The sequence below is a fragment of the Geotrypetes seraphini genome, chromosome 2 (assembly GCF_902459505.1).
Source record: "Geotrypetes seraphini chromosome 2, aGeoSer1.1, whole genome shotgun sequence".
NCBI lineage: Eukaryota > Metazoa > Chordata > Amphibia > Gymnophiona > Dermophiidae > Geotrypetes > Geotrypetes seraphini.
In genome coordinates this window covers 143,791,343-143,809,392 of record NC_047085.1, presented here as the reverse complement: position 1 = coordinate 143,809,392, position 18,050 = coordinate 143,791,343, and the positions used below count along the sequence as shown (strand labels likewise).

Below are 18,050 nucleotides of genomic sequence, written 5' to 3'. Positions count from 1 at the left end.
GGCCTATATTAATATAATTTTCTTTTCCTAATATTTTGATTCTTTTTTTTCATATCTGTAATTTCATTATCATTGATATTTTGAAGTGAATGTAAATTTGAAACATTAGGAAAAAAAAAAGTTAAAAAAGAATAATATATGCTTTTATAAGCGATATATAGATTAATACTTTCCATCTGTAGTAGAGGGATCAAGTAATTTAGAGGGTTTTTGAGTGGCTTAATACTAGGAATCTACATCTTTCAATTAAAATAAGCTCTGACTATACAACAATTACATTTTTGGATCTTTTGATGCACAAAGAGTATTACAGGTATACAACAACTTTATAGAGAAAACCAACAGGACATGAACCTTATCCAAAAGAGGAAAAATCAAAAGGGATGGGGAGGACCCAATGGAAATACAATTCAAAACGTCAGTGAGGTTGAGGCAATCGACTTTCATAAGAACATAAGAATAGCCTTACTGGGTCAGACCAATGGTCCATCAAGCCCAGTAGCCCGCTCTCATGGTGGCCAGTCCAGGTCACCAGCACCTGGCCAAAACCCAAGGAGCAGCAGCATTCCATGCTACCGGTCCTGTAGCTTCCCCCATGTCTTTCTCAATAACAGACTATGAACTTTTCCTTAATAGTAGTATCAGTAGGTCCTTCACTATATGATAAACTGTATTGTAGAAAAGCATTAGCATCATATCTATGTTATTTGAATGTTCTGATGTGTGTTTATTAGGTGTTTCGTAAGTATTATTACATTACATTACATTACATTAGGGATTTCTATTCCGCCATTACCTTGCAGTTCAAGGCGGATTACAAAAGAATTATCCAAGATGTATTACAACAAGAACTTACAAAAAAAAAATAATAATAATAATTGGTCATTTTCAAAAAATGTAAGAAATGGGTAAGGTTATTTGTTTGGGGTAGTTGGCTTTATTGAGAGGTGGAGTTTGAGACTTGCGGTATTATTTCTTTTTTCAGAGTTTTCTTGAAGAGTATGGTCTTTATTTCTTTTCTAAAAGTCTCGTAGTCGAGGGATGCCGTCAGTAGATTGGCGATTTGGTTGTCTAGTTTGGCTGCTTGAGTGGCCAAGAGGCCATCATATAGTTTTACTTTGTATTATATATCTGCAATTTGAATTTCAGTGCTATTAAATAAGTATATTTTTTAGATTGTTTCATGATCGTCCTATTATTCATTTTCAGTTTGCTGATTTCGAGTTTACCTTATTCACTCGTATTTATGTTTCTATTTGGTAATTTTACTATTGCTATGCTGTTAACAAAATTGTAAGCTTGAACTGTACTTGCTGTTCACCACCTTGGGTGAATTTCATAAAGGCCTCCTTTTACGAAGCTGATTATCATGGCAGGCTGCTGTAATCGTTCTGATGCCCATCAAAGGAGATATTCTTGAAACTTATAGCATTCTGTAACTTATGCATATGTGTGCCTTCTGTAGTTCTACCTTGTTAAATATACTGTAAGGAAGATAGGCATGTACTTACAGAATAGCGTGTAGCCAGTTTTGGCTTTTTTTTATTATTCAATTTTCTATACCATTATCCAAGGGAAACTCAGAATGGTTTATATGAATTTATTCAGATATTCGAGCACTTTTCTCTGTCTGTCCTGGTAGGCTCACAATCTGTCTAATGTACCTGGGGTAATGGGAGGATTAAGTGACTGGCCCAGGGTCACAAGGAGTAGTGTAGGTTTGAACCTAGAACCTCAGGGTGTTGAGGCTGTACCGTTAACCACTGCGCCACACTCTCCCCTTTATGTGTGAATATGCACATGTACAGTATGTCGATATTCTAGACACTTATGTGTGTATTTGTCAAGTAAATGTTAACACCTTTTTTATTCAATTACACCCTGTATAAGCAGAGTTTCCAAAAATTTTGAATGTTATATTTGTGCTTTGTAGGTTGCCCTGCTGGATGGAAGAACTTCACAAATAAATGTTATTATTTTTCAAGCGAAAAAGAGATTTTTGAAGATGCAAAACTGATCTGTGAAGGGAAGTCTTCTGTCTTGGTTATTATAGACAGCAAAGAAGAGCAGGTAATATCCTATCACATGCTTTATATTCAAAATACACCCAGGACCAATGTTAGGGGTGGGTGCATACAAAGCAGCGGCCCTAGGCCCTATAGCTCCAGGGGGTCTCTGTGGATAAGGATGTCATTCTCTTCTCCCCACTCAGCCCCTCACCTGTAAAAATGTAAGAAGCCTCCCCTCACATGTAAAAATGCAAGGAGGTCACTGTAGTAATTCTCTAGCACTGCCCGCGGTCTCCTCGGCACTGTTCCTCTGTCGTGGTCTGCCCATGCGGAAACATGAAGTTATGTCAGAGGGGGTAGACTGCGGCAAAGGAGCACCGAGAAGGCCGTGGGCAGCGCTAGAAAATTGCTGCCATGCTGTTGACTTCCTTGCATTTTTACAGGTAAGGGGGGTTTCAGAGCTGAGTGGAGAAAAGGAAAGGACATCCCGGCCCACAGAGACCCCCTGGAAGAGCTGATTTTAAAATGAAGAGGCGAATGTTGGATGGGAGGGCATTTGGCGAGCCTGATATATGAAGGTCAAGGTGAACATTTTTGATACAAGAATTGTCAGTAAGGGATCTTGATAACAGAGTTGTTTTTGACTTATTTATTAATTTGAGAGCATTGCATATAGTCACAATAATCACTATGTAATTTCTTTATTATTGAGGCTTGAGTTAGGATTTATAAGTGTTCATATTTAGGCACATATATCATTGAGAGGTTTTTTTGGTGATCGATGATTGAAATCTGGAACCTTTAAGTCTAGGAGCCATTTTGCAGATGTGAGTTCCTGAGCAAGTTTTTGAGATCCCTTTTTCCTCTCTTAAATACAATACACACTTACCCCCCTGTTCTACAAAACTGCGCTAGCGGTTCATAGCACTGGGAGCCGTGATGAATGGCCCGTACTGCTCCCGACGCTCATTGAGTTCCTAGCACAGTTTTGTAGAACAGGGGGTTACTGTTAGTATTAGAAGCCATTTTGTAGTATTGCTTTAGGCATTGGGGGGGGGGGGGTTCTTTACCATCTCATATGCCATAGCGTCATTCTCTTATATTTAATAGACCGATTGTTTCACCTAATGGATCAGTACTTGAACCACTATCTATTTTTGTGAATCATTTCATTATTATTATTTTTTAATCTTTATTAATTTTTCAAAACTAATACAAAGTGCCAGAAATTATACAGACATTAATAATCAAAGTAAGCACTTAAATTTAATCAATAACAATGCAGAAGAAAAATATCCCTCCCCTCCCATCCAACAATTTAATCAAAGAATAAACCAAAAAGATATCCCCCCCCCCACCCACCCACCCACCCTGTCCTGGATATGTATAAAAATAAACAAAAATAAAATAAAAGACTATATTGAAGTAACAAAGGATGTACACAAAATTGAATCAAATGTCCGGGACTTGGCACATATGATAACCCTTTTAGATACATTTGATGGAGACCTGACCTTGGTCACTCTAGATATAGATGACTTATATACAGTAAAACTTTGGTTTGTGAGCATAATTCATTCCAGAAGCATGCTTGTAATCCAAAGCACTCATATATCAAAGCGAATTTCCCCATAGGAGATAATGGAAACTCAGATGATTCGTTGCATAACCCAAAAACTTTAATACAAAATACTATATGTACTCGTATTGCAAGACTTCGCTCATTTAGAACAGTCACTACACTCCTGCAGCGTCAGAGAGAAAAGAACCATCGGCTCAGTTGTGATGTGTGTATACTGTATGTACTTGTATTGCAAGACATTGCTTGTATATCATGTTAAAATTTAATGAAATATTTTGCTTGTCTTGCAAAACACTTGCAAACCAAGTTACTTGCAATCCAAGGTTTTACTGTACTAACATTCCTCAGGCTGCTGCTCTTGCTATTATTGAAGATTCCCTCGTTGGATGCAAATTTGAGTGCAGGATTCCTAATCACCTCATATTGGCCTTTGCAACCAAAGCATTACCACAAAGCTATTTTGAATTTCAAAATAAATTTGACCAACAAATTACTGGTGCCATGGCGCCAGACATAGCCAATTTATATGTGGCCAATTTTGAGTTTATTTGCAAGATCATTTGTTTAAGAATAATATATGCTTTTATAAGTGATATACAGATAATACTTTTCTTCTGTGGCGGAGGGATCAAGTAATTTTAGAGGGTTTTTCTGATTGGCTTAATACTAGGAATCTACATCTTTCAATTAAAATAAGTTCTGACTATACCACAATTAATTTTTTTGACATTTTGATTCACAAAGAGCAATACAAATATATAACAATTTTATAGAGAAAACCAACAGATCGTAATGCCTATCTCCATTACATTAGTCATCATAACCCTTCACTCAAAAAGAATTTGCCATATTCACAATTTTTAAGACTCAAAAGGATCAGCACAGATCTTTCAGATTTTGAAGAAAATGTTATTCAGATGACAAGGCAATTCCAGCAGAGGAATTCAAAAGGGATACAAAAGGGATATGATATGGCATGCCAGAAAAATAGAGAAAAACTTCTTCAACCTACAGTTAAACACTCGCGGATATAGTCTGTATGCAGTGGCGTAGTAAGGGGGGGGCAGAGGCGGTCTGCCCCGGGCGCCATCTTGGTGAGGGTGCAAGCACACACCCTCCTCTCCGCCCCTCCCCGCTCTTTCCCTACCCACCCACCCCCGCCACACATGTGCATCACTTCTCTTCCCCAGTACCTCTGCAAGCTAATGTATGTTGACAAAACTAAGAGATCTATCAAGACACATATTATAGAACACTGTAGTAACATCAGTAGGCAAATTATGTCAGCTTCTCTGGTCACACATCGGGAAGATGCAAACCATGAAACCAAGTAATTATGTTTTTTGTACTTAAGACCATCAAACCTAATCCGGGAGGGGGGCGGAGGAAAGAGCAGACCACAATGTCAACTCTATCCTATTACAAGAAGAGAGAATCATTCTCGATTTTAAAACTGAAAAGCCAAATGGACAAAACTCTGAGGTTGATTATAGTGCTTTTCTTTAATATATTTATGTGGTACTTTATGAGGCTCATAATCGAAAGAGAAAAACATCCAAAAACCGGCCTAAGTCGGCACTTGAACGAACGTTTCTCAAAATCGTCCAAGCGCCGATAATAAAACCAGGTTTTGGACATATTTAAAAATGACCTAGACCTTCATAGTGCCGCTCAACGTCCAAAGCTAAGCGGGGTGGTTCGGGAGGCGTGTCGAAGGCGGGAGTTGGGCGGGACGTGGGCCAGCTTAGACTTAGTCGCACAGCATGTATAACCGAAAGTTTAACAACAGAGCCTAGACAGAACTTGGAAAACATGGTCTAAGTCACAAAAACCCACCTAAAGTCACCAGATAAGTCACAGAAAACACATAACACAGACCCCCACACACACTACCCCAGTGATCACCAACCCCCCCCCCCCCCACCCCCATAAAAATTTTATTCACAACTTTAAATTTCAGCCTCCAGACCATCATCACCTGGCCGCCTGGCATAGGAAAGCCTAGTCGTCCAGCCCAGAGGCAGATGGGTTAGGAACCCATAGAGAGGAGGACCCATGCCCATAAGCCCCTTTAATCACTGCATTGATACTTAAACATGTGCACTGCCCTATACACCCCAAAAATCCTTTTGTACTGACATATAAGTGGCTCCTGCAGCCATAAGGGCTATTGGGGTGGTAGATAAGTGGGTCTAGGAGATTCTGGAGGTGGTTTCTGGGGCTCCCCATCACCTATAAGGGAGCTGTAGTGAGGAGAAGCCATGGCACCCTTTTTGTGAAGTTCACAGCAGTGCCCTATAAGGTACCCCACTATTTAGGTGACATGTCTGGGTGTTCAGTCCATCACTTTACAGACCCCTCCCACATCCAACAGGGCTTGTTCTAGGCGTTTTGGACTTGGACGGAAATGTGGTATAAAGATGGACGATTTAGCGGCTTGGACGATCAGATCGGTAGGACGTATAATTAGATGATTTTCGAAAGTACAAAAAGGTTGGACGTCTCTTTTGAAAATGTGTCTTAGGCTCTTTTTAACTTTGGACAACTTGCGAGATGGACGTAAACAGACTTAGACGTCCCTTTCGATTATGCCCCTCCACGTGTCTAAGTGGTTTGAAAATTAGCCCCATTAATGTCACATTTGCAGAGCCATTCATGTCCTCAAATTATTGCTGTTGTACCTCTTGAAATTTATGTATGGTTTGTGCTGTATTTGTATGATACATCTTGTTTGCCAATAAATAGATTTAAAAAAAATAAAAGACCACTTAAGTTGTATTTTTCCTTTTCCTTCTTTCTCCTTCATTTTCTTCTTATTTTTGCAGTCTCAACCTCACCTTTCTTCTATTTTTTTATATTTCTCTTTCTCTGATCTTATTTTTCTTCTTCTCTTTTTCTAGTTTTGTTCTTCCTTTTGTTTTTTCCTTCAGCCACCCGTTTTCCATGCTTATCCCCCAAACTCTTCTTCCTATCCCTGTCATCTTCTCTTTCTTGTTCTCTTGTAACACTTTTAATACCCTGACCCTGACTTTGGTTTTGTCAATTGACAAGCCCCGTCTTCTCCCTCTCAGCACCCATCAATTCCAAATTTTATTGGTTCTTTCTGCTCAGTCTCCCCTCCCTTAATCTTTATACACTGTTCTAGAGCTTATATAGAGCTAAATAAAGACTTTCATCTTGAATTTATCCATGAGCAGAATTCATATTGGTCTGTGATACATTTTAAGGTGTGCAAACATTTTTTAAAAATTGGTTACTTTGTAACTGTTAATTTTTTAACAGCAATTCATTAAGAAACAAGCAAGTAAAGACAGAAACTTCTGGATTGGGTTAACAGACTCAGAAGAAGAAAGTGTGTGGAAATGGTTGGATGGAACTGTACCAATATTTACGTGAGTGTCAAAATCTCTAACCAAGTTGTGTGATTGAATTTCTAGATATTTCTAGCATCATCTCATTTTTTAGATGTACAGTATGTAAAAAATCTCTAAGATTTAGAATTGTAAATGGCCAATACATCCAAATGACATACAGTGTCCATATTTTTGTCTCTATGTTCTATAAAATTGTTTGGTTGTTTTTTCTTAAACATTAAGGGGCATTTTCAAAATTCTAAGGCATCCATAAAAATGGCATATATCGGCACTTGGACATCCAAGTACCAATTATCAAAGCTGTTTTTCTGGATGTCTGGATGTCTATATGGTCAAAACAAATGGGAGAGAGGAAAACCGTGATGTAGTTCAAAGAAGCGTGGGATGAACACAGAGGATCTAGAATCAGAAAATAATAGTAAATATTGAAGAACTAAGGCCAGTACTGGGCAGACTTGCACGGTATGTGTCTGTATATGGCCTTTTGGTTGAGGATGGGCTGGGGAGGGCTTCAATAGCTGGGAGGGTGTAGATGGGCTGGAGTGAGCTTTGACGGAGACTTCAGCAGTTGGAACCCAAGCATAGTACCGGGTAGAGCTTTGGATTCTTGCCCAGAAATAGCTAAGTAGAAGAAAACTAAAAAAAATTTAAATTCAATCAGGTTGGGTAGACTGGATGGACCATTCGGGCCTTTATCTGCCATCATCTACTATGTTACTATGAGATGTTGGAGGCATGTTTGTGCGGGCTTAGACTTGGGCATCTTGCAGCAATAATTGAACCTATCCCAAAATGTCCTGGATGAAACTTAGACACTGTGAGTTAGACCTGTTTTAAAATTATCTAAGTGTCAAAAAGGTACCAAAACTAACAAGATGACCACTGTGGGGATAGAGTTATGACCTCCCCACACTCCCCCCCAGTGGTCACTGACCCCCTCCAATCACCCAAAAATCTGAATGAAAGAGTACATAGAAACATAGAAATAGACGGCAGATAAGGGCCCCGGCCCATCAAGTCTGCCCACTCCAGTGACCCTCCCTATCTATCTTTGCGGATAGATCCCACATGTCTATCCCATCTGGCCTTAAAATCTGGCACACTGCTGGCCTCAATAACCTGAAGTGGAAGACTATTCCAGCGATCAACCACCCTTTCAGTGAAGAAGAACTTCCTAGTGTCACTGTGCAGTTTCCCGCCCCTGATTTTCCATGAATGCCCCCTTGTTGCCGCGGGACCCTTGAAGAACAAGATGTCTTCTTCCACCTCGATGCGGCCCGTGAGATACATGAATGTCTCGATCATATCTCCCCTCTCTCGACGTTCCTCGAGTGAGTAGAGCTGCAATTTCCCTAACCGCTCCTCGTACGGGAGCTCATTGAGTCCCGAGACCATCCTGGTGGCCATTCTCTGGACCGATTCCAGTCTCAGCACATCCTTGCGGTAATGCAGCCTCCAGAATTACACACAGTACTCCAGGTGCGGTCTCACCATGGATCTATACAGTGGCACAATGACTTCAGGTTTACGGCTGACGAAACTCCTGCGTATACAACCTATGATTTGCCTTGCTTTGGATGAAGCTTGCTCCACTTGGTTTGCAGACTTCATGTCTTCCCTGACAATCACCCCTAAGTCTCTTTCTGCTTCAGTTCTTGACAGAATCTCGCCATTTAGGGTGTAAATCTTGCATGGATTTTGGCTTCCCAGGTGCATGACTTTGCATTTTTTGGCATTGAAGCTGAGTTGCCAGGACCTAGACCAGTGCTCCAGCAGAAGTAAGTCATGCACCATATCGTCTGCCATTGCTTTTTTGTCTGTTGTGCTTTTGCTCACTACATTGCTCAGTTTGGCATCATCGGCGAATAATGTTATTCTACCTCGGAGCCCTTCTGTCAAGTCTCTTATATAGATGTTGAACAAGATCGGGCCCAGGACGGAGCCTTGTGGCACTCCACTTATCACCTCCGACATTTCGGAAGGGGTGCCATTCACCACCACCCTCTGAAGCCTACCCCCAAGCCAGTTCCCAACCCATTTGGTTAATGTGTCGCCCAAACCTAAAGAACTCATCTTGCTCAGCAACCTGCGGTGTGGCACGCTATCAAATGCTTTGCTGAAATCCAGGTAGACGATGTCCAGGGACTCACCAACATCCAGCTTCCTCGTCACCCAGTCAAAGAAGCTGATCAGATTGGATTGGCAGGATCTCCCCTTAGTGAATCCATGTTGGCGGGGATCCTGTAGATTCTCCTCGTCCATGATCCTATCCAATTGGCATTTGATTAGGGTTTCCATTAGTTTGCTCACTATTGAAGTGAGACTCAATACATACCTGTATCTAGAACAGAAGCATCTAGTATGGGAAATCCTAGTAGATCATCACACAAGTGTCTTAAGTAGCCTAGTGATGGGGCTAGTGAGCCATAGAGAGGAGGACCCAGGCCCATAAGTCACTCTAACTACTACATTTATGGTGAAAAGTGTGAGCCCACCAAAATCCTACTATACTGCCATATAGGTGACACCTGTAGACAGGTGGGTATAGTAGGTTTTCTGGGAGTTTTGGAGGGCTCAGCTTAAATTATAAGGGGTATATGGTGAGATGTACATCTGGCATCCTTTATGTGAAGTTCACAGCGGTGCTCTCTAAGGTACTCCACTGCTCTGTTGGAATGTCTGTGTGGTGACCAGTCCATTACAATGCTGGCTCTTCCCACATCCAAATGGTCTGGATTTGGACATTTTGCACTTGGACATTTCTATGATTGAAAATGGTGAATATAAAATAAAATTGGATGGCCTGGCAGCCAAGACGTCTAAGTAGGCAATTAAAAAAAAAGAATCATAATTTGGACTTCTAGTGGTTTTGCCAGTTTCAAAAATAGCCATTTATCTGCCTCCAACTTTGGATGTCTTATAGGAAATGTCCAAAATCAGACTTAGGGCTCCTTTTACGAAGCTGTGTTAGGGCATTAACGCGCGAAATAGCGCATGCTACATTGCTGCAGGCGCTAGACGCTAATGCCAGCATTGAGCTGGGATTAGTTCTAGCCATGTAGCGCGCGGTGTAGCACAAGGTAATATCCTGCATGCGCTAAAAACGCCAGCGCACCTTAGTAAAAGGAGCCCTTAGATGTCCTATTGAAAATGCTCCTCCACATCTTTCATGGATATTCTGCTGTAAAAATTTGTTCTTGCAACCTGCTAAAAATGACTGGAATCAGTTTTAGGGGCTAATTTAGTTGCTAATACTGAACTTCAAAAATGGCCATAAACAAATGTCTAGTTAAAAATGATGATCTATCAACTGAAATGACCACTTTTGTTAAATCGAGAGCTGACAGTCGTTTATATCCTGAAATTGAATTCATTCTTAAGGGAACCATTCCATTTGTAAAGGAACTGGGATCTGCTATTTGGAGCTACAGAAGTTAGGGCTTTTGTTACTGTTTCCAACAGCAGCAAACATAAGATAAACTGACATATTAGATTCCTAAAATGATGCTGATTTAAGACATTAGTGGAATAGTTGTGGCTGAAGCTCTATAACGTAGCAGAAATATGATCCTGTTTTTTGATGCAAGGAAGATGTCAAGCAGTAGTATTTTGGAATACTAAAATCAAGAGAGCTCGGATTGAGAGGCCAGCAAGGGAAGGGTTGTATGAGCTGGGAAGTGGCAAGTGCTTATTTCAGTAAAAGTAGAATCAAGGATAAAGTCTACTCAGACAGTGTTTCTGAGGTGTTAGTGGTCAGCTTGCAGTCATTGTATATTATTTTACTTACATACAGTGTTTGGATTTAGTTCACATCTTTTCCATGGTAGCTCAGTGAGAATTTCATTTGGGTACAGGTATGAGTGAGGTGTGAGTGGAAAAGGATAGTTCAGGATGAAGATTCAGGTCTGGTTTATGAACAGAGACCATAAATGTTAGATTTCACATTTCAACTTTATTTGATATTAATAATAATAATTTATTTTCTTGTATACTGCCCCACCAACAGTTCTAGGCGTTTCACAACAGGAAAACTGAGATATTTCAGTGAAACATAAAATTTCAAAAATACACTACTACATACAACAACATTAGTTAAAATACAATTTCAATGCATTACTATCAGTTAAAACATAGGGTAAAAATAATTAAACTATAAAAATACCATTGTGAATATTAAAAAGATCAGCATTCTTGTTTATCAAATAGATACGTTTTTAATAATTTCCTAAATGTAAAATAAGAGTAGGCTTGAGCAATCAACGAGTTCATCCAGGAGTTCATCTTCCATGCCTGATATTCCAATGTCCTGCCCAAAAAAAAGTATTGTAAATAAAAATATGTAAACAGTTTACAACATTATAAATAAATGGATAGGAAAGAAGAACGGTAAGAATTCATAAGGAGGTCTGGGTCACAATAATTGATATGTATGAGGGAAGATATTAACATGGGCTATCATTATAACATGCCATTGTACTGTTAACCAAAGTGATTAGTAACTAGGGGCTCCTTTTACAAAGGCACGCTAGCGGTTTTAGAGTGCGCTTAGTGCATGCTAAAATGCTGCACGCACTAGCTGCTACTGCCTCCTTTTAAGCAGGCAGTAATTTTTCTGCTGGCGCACGCTGTAGCATGCACTAATCTTGTGCGTGCACTAAAAACGCTAACGCATCTTAGTAAAAGGAGGCCTAGGTCTCATCATATAAAATGGGAGTTGTGGTAAAATAGCACATGTCATAACAATGCTCCACATTAATAACTGTGCCTCTACATTAACTATTATAGATACAACAGGTAAGAATATAATTAATAGATCAAAGACAATGTGTAACCTTAATAAATAATTATATATTTTACTCTAAGGTACAGTAGGAGGGAAGGAAGTGAGAAAGAAGATAAAACTTTGAAATGATGGATTGCTAACCAAAGAACTGAGGCACTAGCACTTAGATCAGTGCTCCTCAATGCAAGGCCCAAGGTCTAATGGCAACTCCCAGAGACCTCTGGAGGTTTTCTGCTACTCTATACAGGCTCAAAACAGAAAGGGGAAAGTGGATGGAGGGAAGAGCCGCATGGTCAAATGAAAAGGCATTTCTTAATAGACAAAAGAGATGCATTTGAAAATGCTCACAACCTTGAGGATACTCCCAATGAAGCTCAAAGGTGGGCTGGTGGCATGGACGTCACTAACACATACTATATATCTCAACAATAGTTCTCAAATCTACAATTTTTTTTTTTTTTTTGTGGAGCATTTGAATGTGGATATACAGAATGAAATATTTTTCTACCAACACCTTTACTGCTCATAGGCCCTTTTTCTAATAATTCAGATTGTAAATTTGTTCAAATTTTGATAAAGTGTCCATTATAAATTAATTATATGGTTTGCATTTATCTTCTTTTCTTCTAAATTTTCATCTCCATACAATCTGTGAAACATATGTAGTGCTCTGAAATTGTGACGTAAAGATTACAGAAATAAAAATACCTCCCTGATGCTAGCCAGTATGAAACATAGCACTATGTCAGATTTATCTTCCATGTGTACATGGATTGAATGGAGAAGCAACAGTGAACGCTTGGAGATGGAAAGAAAAAAATGCAACATATACTTGTATAGTTAGTTTTGTAATGAAAATTTGACATTTGAGTTATTAGGAAAAGGACCTATGAGGAATATAGGTGTCAATAGAAAAATACTATACCCTATACTCACCTTCTGATGGTCCACAAAAATATAAATTATAGATTTGAGAACTATTGTTGACATATATTGGGTATTTTGGGTTCTCTCAGGATGATCTTGTTATCAGTTACAATTATTGACACAATCTGCTCAGCATGGTCCTGTATGGGAAGATATTTGGCAGCTCTCTTCAGCTCATTAGAATATAAAGTGGTCCCAACTTAAAAGTTAATTAAGACCACTGGCTTAGTTCAACTCTATGGGCTCCTTTTATCAAGCCGCGCTAGCGGGGTTAACGCACATGACCTTTCATCACGCGCTAACCCCCGCACTGGCCAAAAACTACTGCCTGCTCAAGAGGAGGCGGTAGCGGCTAGCACGGCCAGCAGTTTAACATGCGCTATTACGCGCATTAAACCGCTAGCACGGCTTGATAAAAGGAGCCCTATGTCTTGGTTGGACAGAAAGCCCATGTAATGTAGTATGCTTTAAGAGATGCCTTAAAATTCTTGAAGGAAATTTCAGAGCAAATGTTAAGAAGTGAATCCCAAAGCATAGGAGCTGCCATGCTAAAGCAGGATTATCTATTCAAATCAAGTCTTATCTATAAATGAGAAATAATGACTAACAAATTCTGGTGGGATGGTCTCAGGGGGCAAAGTGGCACATAAGGGGCAAGCACACTAAAAAGAAAAATGGGAATAGTAGTGTAAAAAAATCTAACGAGCCAAGATTAGCACTTTAAAATGTACAGGAAGTCAATGTTCCTCAATCAGAAGCAGGGAGACTGTCATATTTCTTTGCTGCTTAAGAGAAACTGTATTGCTAAATGTTAGGTCAAAGTGTGATTCCTGTTTATACAGCTCAGAAGAGTTTTTCTACAATGAAGGTATTAGCTCATTAGCCAAATATCAAAGATAAGTAATAATTTCATCTCCAGTTTGGTTATCATAATACCACCATCAAGCTTCAGAGAGATTTATACCATCCTAAGTACCTTGATTTTGTGATTAAAATACTTTTATGGTATCTTCTACAATGGAGTAACACTGTCAATATATTTTATTAAAAGAAACTGGAAGACCGGGCAACCTGACAACTGGGGCCAACATCAAGGGGAAGACTGTGCAGGGTTAATTTATGCTGGCTTATGGAACGACTTCCACTGTGAGGACTTGAACAATTTTATTTGTGAAAAAGAGATAAACAATGGTAAGACGTGGTATTTATATGCAGTGTTTGGGGAGAGACATATCATTCTTATTGAAAATGGATGAACTTATGTTTGCATATGCCATCAATTTGCTCCCTACACACTTCTCAGGCCTCAAAACGTTTGCTATCCCCTGCTTATTTAAGCCATAGTGTCATGTCCTCAATCCCCACTTGATCACTTCCTTGACTTCTCGAGGCAGTGATCATATCCAGAATTTCAGTGATCTTACCTCTTTTCCTTGTAAGGTTGCTTTGAGCAGAACCTATCATCTGGATCAGTGTGAGGTTTGTGGTCATTTTCTGTAAACATGTTTTTCATATGCCAATTAAACAAGACAAACTACAGCAGACAACCAGGAAAACAACTACTGATCCTATCAAGGCACCCAATAGGACCCTCACCCATGGTATGCTTGGCATCCAGGAGGTAAGCCAATCAAACCATCTTTCGTCCTCTTTATTCCCAATTCTGTAAGGCTTTTTCTAGAGAGGTTATGTGGCCTTGCCAGAAAAAGAATCAGGGATATACGTACAACACTCTTGTCTAATGATGGCACGTGTACCCCCCTCCGTCCCCTCCCCCGGGAAGCAAGGAGGTAATCAAGAGCAATATGATTTTGAAGATCTACAATACAGGTCTGTCATAATTCTGATGAAAGAGATTTAATATTTGCAGCAGTTTCATTGCCCATGATTTCAGTCAGTGTAGATAATGTCTGTACAATTTGTGTTTGACGACCTACCCATAAGAGGGTAGAAAGATCATACCAAACATTCCCCTTCAGAAACAAGAGGAGCATTTTTCTTTGGATGACCAGGGAGTAAAACAGAAAGGATTATCATATGGGGCACCACTTGAGCAAGGGGAAGCTGAAACCCCCTGACCACCACAATACCCCAACTCAAGAATTTGTACAAATGTATTTCCAATTGAAACTAATTGTTCAATATCTATTAAAAGCCAATTAATTACAAATGCAGTCTATCTGTTCAGAATTCTCAAAACATTTCAAATCCACTTTCTTATATACTATTAAATGACTGTGTGACATCATTTCCCAAGTGTCACACAATTGGTCAAGGCATTTTAATTCCATATAAGGTATCCTTTACTATTTATTCTATAAAATATCATTTCAGCATAGAAAGCAGGGCTCCTTGCGAGAGGCCAAAAATCTTGCCTTTGTAACAAAGGTCAGAGAGACCTCTATCAAACTGGTTTGTTCATATACCATTGTAAAATTTAAAAACAGCAACATACTGTATATATTCCTATTTTAATGCTATACACACAAACACACATGCATTTTTGGAATCCCAAACATACATACTATACCAAACATAATACAATTTTATACACCTATTATAAAAAGAGAAATTGATTAAACAAAGCTTTTAACTCTAAGTTCTAGCTAAACAGTTATGTAAACAAAAGGAGAAAGCAACAGAGAACAAAGGCAGGATGCATGTGCTCAGCTAAAGTGCCTAGAGCAAAAGCAAGAATTGAAGGGGGGCCAGGAATCTTTTGGTTTCCTATTTTTCTTACCCTCAATGCTCATTCACTGTTTTCCTGACCATTTGCTAGCTATATGCCTTCTTGCATATAAAAATATATTCTCTCCTTTCTTTTGTTTACATATACCATCAATTTGCTCCCTGTATACTCCCCAGGCCTTGAAAGGTTTGCTATTCCCTGCTTATTTAAGCCATAGTGCCACATCCTCAGGTGCTGGTATACTAGGCCAAGAAAACCCTGGCTTAAGATGCCAGCACCTAGGATTTTGATGCCTACAGGTGTCTAAGTCAGTTTAGGCACCAGTAGGTGTGATTCTGTAAATGGTGCCTAACTTTTATTGACATGCAGTAAGTGCTGTTTTTCTAAGCACCTACTAAATTAGGTGCCATTTAAAGAATCTGGCCCTAAATAGCTCCTTAGCCAATTTAATTGAATACACTTCTTGAATTAGCACCCAATGTTGCTAATCAGAATCAGAATCAGAGGGTTAATGACATCACTTTTTGTTTTGATAATATATATAGCTGCTCTTTATTTTTTTCTATGCAGCAACAGAGTTGCCTGGATTGTAATAGAGTATGAACCAACCAAGATGTGCAGGCATTGGAAACCTTTTTGGCAGTTCCTTTGAAAAAGAGATCTCCAGGACAGACCATCTTCCTACCTAATGACAAATGGAAGCACTGAAAAAACAGTTCACTGAAAAAAAACCTCCATGTTGAGACTTCTCACTGTTACTCGAGTGACACTAGATCTATGGAGCTTCAGACTCTCTTAATGAGCTCATTTGATTGGAAATGAGAAAGCTACAACTGGACCGTGTCAGTGGCATCCTTTTAAAAACCAACAAATATGCAAATAGACAATACCTGCATTGAGAATTATGGATTATTTTAATCTAAAACAATTGATCAGTCAGCTATAGGAAAAATTAATTGAACTATCTTGTAAACAATACATTCTCTTTTGCTAAAATTTCAAATACAGTAAAATTATACAGATATATAATATGTGTGTATATATATATATATTTATATATATAGTCCAGTTCTTATTGACAATATAGAATATACTTTTAAGAGCTTTTAAAACATATTTTTGTACAAAATATTTGCTTTTTACAGTTTCCATTCATCAGCTATACCTGTACACAGAGACTAAAGACAACAGTATACACATAGGGCCATATTATTTAGATGGTGCGGACTAGAATGGCGCTTAGCATGATTCTACAAGGTGCACGTACCTTTTATAGAATTGTGCTTTGTGCCTGTGTGAGGCAAAACAAGCACAGGAATTGAAGCTAGTTAAAACCGAAACTAAGACCAGATTCCCTAAACAGTGCCGATGTCAGTGGCCACCTTAAAAGTGGCTGACAATCTCGTGTCAATCACATGATGATGCCATTTAGAGGATCACGCCTCCAACAAAGATAGGTGCCGGAAATGTAGGCCAGGGTTTTTAAAGCCTACATTTCCGGCACCTATCTTTGACATGAATCATGCCTCCAGAGGCACCTAATGGGGCCTAACACCTCTTCCAGGCATTAGACATGCCTACAGTGGCATTAGACACTGGTGGGCACCTCCAGAAGTGCAATTCTGGCACCCTTTTTTTAGGCGCTGGTAGGCACCTTGAAATTTTTTTTAAGTAGAATTTAAACAGCATTTTTTCACATAACTTAGGCAAGGCACCATTTAAATAATATGGGCCTAAATGCCTACATCTGAGTTTTGCATGGATTGGGCATATATAACAACATGCATAACTTTTAAAAGCACCCCCAATCTGTTCCTGGTCATACACTTTATTGGTGCACACTTTTTATAGAATCACACTTTCCAAGCTGTGTGTTTAACTTTTAATTAGCCCCAATTAGCATCAGTTATGAGGTGTTGATTGCCAATTGTTGGCTCCGATTAGACCATGTAATCAATTAAATTATGCAAGTACATTGGCCACATGCATCAATGTACGCACACAACTTTGGGGGATACTGTACACTAATTAGCAAAACTCTGACTATTAGGGGCATACAGCCTTTTTATTCTCACAGCCCAAAGAGGCTGCCCTGGCCGGCTCTTTACCACAGAGTTGTGCTGGTGTGCATAAAACTGTAACATGACTGTAACTTTATCCAAATTGGAAACTGACTTACTGAAGTGCACAGTCATGTTAATATCTGTCATGTATGTACTTTAGAAAATGAAGCCCATTCATTTAGTCACAATGTTGTCAGTTGAGTTAATAGTGCACCCTATTGTGACCAATTTTTAGCATGCCTTACTAAAGCAGCCTCTCATTATCTTCCATTTTGTTATCAGATTTAAACTTAATCAGCAAAGTTTGAAAATTTTTCAGTAATTCTCTGGATGAGTCTGATGGGATTTTACATCTTCTGCAGACACTTTTTTAATGCAATTAGTGTAATAGTATTAGGGGAGAGAAGGGGTTGATTTTAAACTACTTTTCATTGGGTGACTAGCAGTCAGGGCTGGCTCAAGGATATATGACAGCTACGGTAAGTGCCCGCTCCCCTGTTTAGGGGTGACCAAAGGCTCTCTGCTTCCATGTTCAGCAGCTCCTATTCTCTTCCATACTGCTTTTCCAAAGTCCAACAACTTCCTTCTTTCCTATCTCCCCCTATGATGTCCAGCATCTATCT

The 18,050-nt window shown here is 39.2% G+C and overlaps 1 protein-coding gene across 1 annotated transcript in view; it reads left to right on the top strand.

The window, feature by feature from the left end:
• The window catches only part of COLEC12 (collectin subfamily member 12), a 303,430-nt gene extending 287,257 nt beyond the window's left edge, over window positions 1-16,173 (top strand). Inside the window, exons 7-10 of the mRNA XM_033935217.1 lie at window positions 1,934-2,070; window positions 6,874-6,983; window positions 13,727-13,866; window positions 15,935-16,173. Of these exons, the coding sequence (XP_033791108.1) occupies window positions 1,934-2,070; window positions 6,874-6,983; window positions 13,727-13,866; window positions 15,935-15,957 (410 nt within the window). The 3' untranslated portion in view covers window positions 15,958-16,173. The remainder of the gene's footprint in view (window positions 1-1,933; window positions 2,071-6,873; window positions 6,984-13,726; window positions 13,867-15,934) is intronic.
• The last annotated feature ends 1,877 nt before the right edge of the window (window positions 16,174-18,050 follow it).